General features: G+C 58.9%; 1 protein-coding gene across 2 annotated transcripts; it reads right to left on the bottom strand.

The window, feature by feature from the left end:
- Positions 1–437: 437 nt before the first annotated feature.
- Positions 438–4,761, bottom strand: LOC145535345 (uncharacterized protein CXorf49 homolog). 2 transcript variants are annotated; one of them, XM_081563758.1, is made up of 6 exons: positions 3,327–4,761; positions 2,546–2,702; positions 1,933–2,009; positions 1,615–1,660; positions 713–754; positions 438–608 (listed from the first exon to the last, which is right to left on the bottom strand). In XM_081563758.1, the coding sequence occupies exons 1-5, from the start codon at positions 4,614–4,616 to the stop codon at positions 714–716; spliced, it is 1,611 nt and encodes a 536-aa protein (XP_081419884.1). In that variant the 5' UTR covers positions 4,617–4,761; the 3' UTR covers positions 438–608; position 713. The 2 variants fall into 2 exon arrangements, 1 of the variants encoding a protein (XP_081419884.1); XR_014075378.1 differs by lacking the exon at positions 1,933–2,009.
- Positions 4,762–5,270: the final 509 nt, after the last annotated feature.

Here is a 5,270-nt window from a genome sequence, read left to right as displayed (position 1 = left end):
AAGCCGGGGAGAGATCGAGGGTGCTCTGACAGGAAAGCAGAGTGGTCGGGGTAAGCAGGACAATGAGTGCAGTGAGGGAAGGGTGAAAGACTGGAGCTCTGTAAGGGGGTCATGACTTCCTTCTGACAGGGAGGCAGAATGGCAGCAATGAATGGAAACTCCTAAACCCCAGAGGAGGGTGTTTAGAGAACTAGAAGAGGGCCTTCAGGGAAAAGGAGGGACGTGCCAAGGTGGCCAGACAGAGCCCACACAGAACACACACTAGGGGCGCTCCGCTGGCCTGACGGCCTGGATGGTAGCACAGGCTGACCCAGAGTGCCCCCCACAGGATGCCAGAGGTACTGTTGTGGAACAGGCTCTGATACGGAGTGGCTCCCCACCAGGCCTTGCCCCATTCCCCCAACCCCTACCCCCCAGAGAGAGGACAGAACACAGAATATGAGAAGCCTTTTAATCAAAAACTGCTGTGAAACTGGGGCAGACAGGGGGCAAAACAAGGGGCAGAGGATGCCCTGGTGGAGGCAGAACAGGAGGCAACAAGCTTGGCCACAGCTCGTCGGCCCCGGAGGTAACAGCTGCTCCTCTTGCCGGAAGATACTGGGCTCAACCTGTGAAACAGCAGAGTCAGGGAAGAGCCTCAAGCCAGGGCCAGCCCACGGCCCTGCTCAACAGCCAGGACTGTGGGAAGGGGTGTGGGGTGTGTAACACTCACTTCAAAGGATCCGGAACTTGTCAACCTGGTACTGCATGGAGGCTGCAACAGGGAGAGGCATAAACAGGTGCTCTAGACAGACGGACATAGAAGCCTGTCCCCCTGTCCCCGTGGGGAACCACCTAGCCCTGCAACCTGAAACCCACATACCCCCAGCCCCGATGCAAAGAGCTCTGGGCCTCGTCACTCCCCACTACCGGAATTAAATGTGGAGCCATTTTGAGGGTGGGTCGTTCTGGGAGAATGGCATTGAGACATGTGTATTGTCATATGTGAAACAGAGCACCATTCCATGTTCGATGCATGTGACAAGGGCTCGGGGCCGGGGCAGTGGGATGATCCAGAGGGATGGGAGGGGGAGGGAGGTGGGTGGGGGGTTCGGGAAGGGGAACACATGTAAACCCATGGCTGATTCTTGTCAATGTATGGCAAAAACTATTACAATATTGTAAAGTAATTAGCCCCCAAGTAAAATAAATAAATTTATAAAAAAAAAAAAAAAAAATGTGGAGCCATTTCCTAAAAGGAAACAAAATGTGCCAGCAGCTCTCAAGGTCGGGGCCACGCCCAGACCATTCAAAAATTGTCTCACAAACAATCCAACAAGAACCTCCGAGGCCACACCAGATCAACAAGGCATCTCTACAAGTCCTATCAGAAGGAGCTCTCTAGGACTCGCCTGGCTGGCAGAGTGTGCACGCAGTCCACACAGCACTTTGCTCCTTGTCCACACGCCCAGCTGAACATGCACCGCCCCCTCCAGGGTCAGGCGTGATAGGTTCTCCTCCCCACAGGAATGCTGGTCCCTACGAGGCCTCCTGCACCGGCAGCCCACCCACCCCAAGGGCCCACCCCACTTCTGCACTAAGAACCCACTGCTCTCTGTCCCTGGTTCCTCATACCAAGTTGCTCCTTAAGGTCGTCTATTTCTCTCTGTAGCACCAGACACTAGGCCAGCAGACACAGCAGGAAGAGAAACGGTTAGTATACACCCGCCTCCCCTCCTCCTCTCCCCCCGGGCCCTCCATCCCAAAGCCAGGTGTCTAGACTGGCAAGGGAAAGACTTTCCTCAGAGGAAAGGAGGTGGGCTCCCTCCCTGGGGTGTGGGATGGGGACGGGGCGGGGGGCGGGGGGGGTGCCCACACATGTCAGTTGAACTTGGACCCAGATCCCACCATGGGGTTTGGGTGTGCATTTCCAGGAGCCAGAAGAAGCATTACCCGAGGACAGCCCTGCCTTGCAGCTGGCTGCTGCCGCCTTTTCGGTCTTGGGGGATGGTCAGTTGGTTCGCGGTCACCTGACAGGGAAAGGACACACAATCCAGCTTCCCAGGCTCCCAGTGAGGTGGAAAGGGCCAAGCAGGGTCTAACGTGAGGTGAGGCAGTACCACCCTCTGCTAGCATCAAGCCTCCCCGGCTCTGCCCGGCAGGCAGCCCAAACCTTCTCTCTGGGCCTGCCCCTCCTATTCCTCAGGGGCAGCCATTTTACCACGATGGTCCCGAAAGACTGTGGTTCTGGGTTCAAGCCTCCCAGAGCGGCAGCCACGGCCAGCACCTGGGAGAGCAATGTGGGCGAACAGCACTTCACAGAAAATGCTATTAGCCTGCAGGTCTACGCCCAGAGTAGCTGTTGGGGCACTGCCACCGATCACCCCTGCCAAACAAATCCCACACAGAGGTGATGGGGCCAGGGCTAGCCCTGCTGACACCTGTTTCCCATGGAAGAAGCAGCCTGAGAGCAAGGCTGAGGCCCCAGAAAAGAGAGAGAGACAGACAGAGGTTTCTGCCCTCACCCCTGGTTCCCTGCCCCCATATCAAAACCCAGGACACTCACCTGAGGGGCCAGGCCCTCTGGGCATGACTTCTCCCTTGTTCATGGCCACGGGCTCTGACTTTCCTGAATCCTGCCCGCCTCTGATGTTGACGTTGGTGCTGCTGGGTCCTCCTTGACGCACCCATGGACAAGACGCCGGTGCCCTGTCAGTGGTCAGCTAAGAACAAAGATTTCTCACTGACCTGGAGTAAGGATGTGTGTGTGTGCGTGCGCCTGTGCGTACCAGTGCATTTATATGTCTATGTCTGTGTGTGTGAGACCTCGTGTGATTCAAGACCGAGCTGAGGCAGGGAACTGGAAAGGAAACTGAAAGGCTGATCTCTTCAGCACATTCCCTCTAAGTCAGCCCCAGGCCAGCAGGCAGAGCTGAGCTGGGGACAACAGTGTGGCACTGAGAAAGCCTGGGGCCCCTGCAAGGAAGGTTTGGGGATCAGCTAGGAAGTAGGATTCAGGAAAGTGATGTGTCTAAACACCGAAGCTCTGTGAAGCTTTTAAGGGGCCCCTCAAATCAATTCAGCTACCAGCTCTCCCTTCCACTCCAGCCCCAGCCTGGCTGGAAACAGGCCAAGGGTGGAGAACCCAGCCCAGCACACCCAAAGTGCTACCTTAACGTTTGTCCCTAGTAAAAGACCCCAATCTGGCATCCTAATGACCCAGTGACCGAGGGCCACCCAATGACCACCCCTGAGGGATGGACAGAGGGAGCACGGGTGAAGACCTGTGTCCTGGGGAGGATGGCAGGGGGAAGAGGGGGGAGCGAGGAGGGGCCTGGCCTACTCACTCGGCCCTTTGGGAATGGGTCTCTATTTGGGTCGTTGTCTTCTCCGGACACCGCCATTGTTGCCACCAACTCCCGTGCCCGCCTAGCCATGGATTTCTTCCGAGCGCCGGTTTGCTTGGATTCTTTGGCTCCCAAAGGGACCAAGGCATACTTCTTGGACCTCTCAAGCAGCGGGATGCCGGAGACTGGGGGGAAGGTGACCGGATCCAGGGGAGTGGCCGAGATTCCCTCCTCCCAGGAAGGGAAGGTTCTCCCCGGGGCAGGTTTGGAGACGCCCCTGAGGGATTTCTTCTCCTGGACCCCCTTCCTCCTAGGACTGGGTCGCGGTAGGCTGCCAGTAGTGGCAGCGGCAGTAGCTGATGCTACTGCTACTCTCGGGTACCTGGGCAGGCTGCCCCCCTTCTCCTTGAGCATGCTCTGCAATTTCTTAGAGGGAGAGATGTCCCCCTGCTCTGCATAGCCCTGCCTGACCTGCCTTTCCACAACCGAGATTAATCCTCGCAGAGCCGAGGACTGGCAAGTGCCTGGCACGTTAAGGAGATTCTCCCTGCCTTGGACTTTTGAGTGTTTGCGTGTGTCCCCGGGGCCCTTGGGGCTGTTGAGCTTGGCCTGTCCTCCGTCTTTGCCATAAATGCTCACCCTCATCAGCTCTATCTCACTGAACTCATCAGAGGACTCGGAGTCGGACAGCAGCCCGGCTGGGCTTTCTGAGGGGGGCCGCTGGCGATCCACAGCCACCTTCAACCTACTCTTACTGCCTCTCCTAGGGTTTCCCCCAGCCCGGCCCGCCTCGAGCCTGCCAACCTCGAGAGGGCTGGCCTCAGCCTGTGCCTCTTCCCCAACCCTCTGGGCGGCCACGCCTTGACTGCCGGGTCGCTCCTCGAGGGCCCACAAGGGAGACCCTTCGCCGACTACGTAGCTCTCCGGAGACAGGCATCTGCGGATGCCCAGCAAGTCCAGGTTGGCCAGCTGCTGCAGGATGGCCGCCACTGACTCGTCAGCCACCTGCAGGACCTCCCCCTGGTCGTTGGCCGGGGAACCAGGCCGGCCTTCGCGGCCACACAGCACCTGCCCTCCCGCTTCCGTTACCTCCCGCTCTGACTCAAAGCACTCAGGATCTAGGAAGCCATCCCCACCCTCACCCTCGCCGTTTCGCGCTGCCCCCGGCTCAGGGCCGGGGCTGGGTCCCTGCAGAGCTGTGGAGCGGACCTCAAGGCCGCTTCTGTGCTCCCCGCACTCTGAGCTGAAACCCACTCCCCTAACAGCCGCCTCATCATCTGAGGAGCTCATGTCGCGACCTGGGTGGCCGCGGACCTGGGGCGGCGACGATTTATCAACCAGGTCGAGGGGGCGGCGGCGGTAACGGTCAGGGCATGCGAGGCGGGCGGTGTCTGGAGCGCGCCCTAAAGCAGCACGCGCAGGCGATCGCAGCAAATCTCGCGAAGCTTTCAGCTTGCCAGCGCTGCGCCTCCTCATTGGTCCGGTTCCTGCCAACCAGCACGCGCCTTCTTTGCCCGCCCCCTCGAGGTGTAACCAATGGGGTCGAGGGCCTCCTGTGGTTTGCTGCCAAGCCCAAAGGCCATCCCGGCAGATGGCGAGTTGGTGGCTGAAGGTGATGCTGCGTGTATACCTCTGTCAAGCCTCTCGTCCCACCTCCTCCTGTCCCACCTCCCCTTTCCGGTTCCAGTCACAGCCCTGAGCCCTGACTGTGTACAAAGTGTGTGAAGCAGGAGGCAGGAAGGTACTGAGGGCGCTGGTCTCCTGGGAGGTGAGGATGACACGTCAGGATGGAGGCGCTGGGCGCCTAGCACGTGCTGAAAGCATTTGCCAGCCTCCCTTCCACCACAAGTCTTATGACCCAATGGGAGAATGGGCAGAGGAATCCCGCGCTCAGTGATGAGTGGTCGGCGTACTTCTCCCTAAGTGGCCAGAGGACAAAGGGAT

This window comes from Giraffa tippelskirchi, chromosome X, assembly GCF_054371585.1.
Source record: "Giraffa tippelskirchi isolate mGirTip1 chromosome X, T2T-mGirTip1v1.2.pri, whole genome shotgun sequence".
NCBI lineage: Eukaryota > Metazoa > Chordata > Mammalia > Artiodactyla > Giraffidae > Giraffa > Giraffa tippelskirchi.
The sequence above is the reverse complement of the archived record's forward strand: the minus strand, read 5'-3'. Positions and strand labels throughout refer to the sequence as shown.

Bases quoted from the DNA above. Each gene is read 5' to 3' on its own strand.
- LOC145535345 (XM_081563758.1), bottom strand. From the start codon at position 4,616: ATGAGCTCCTCAGATGATGAGGCGGCTGTTAGGGGAGTGGGTTTCAGC. The intron at 2,703-3,326 runs GTGAGTAGGCCA...CTTTGTTCTTAG, and splicing joins ACCCATTCCCAAAGGGCCGA to CTGACCACTGACAGGGCACC. The intron at 2,010-2,545 runs GTGAGTGTCCTG...TTTCCCTGTCAG, and splicing joins CAGAGGGCCTGGCCCCTCAG to GTGACCGCGAACCAACTGAC.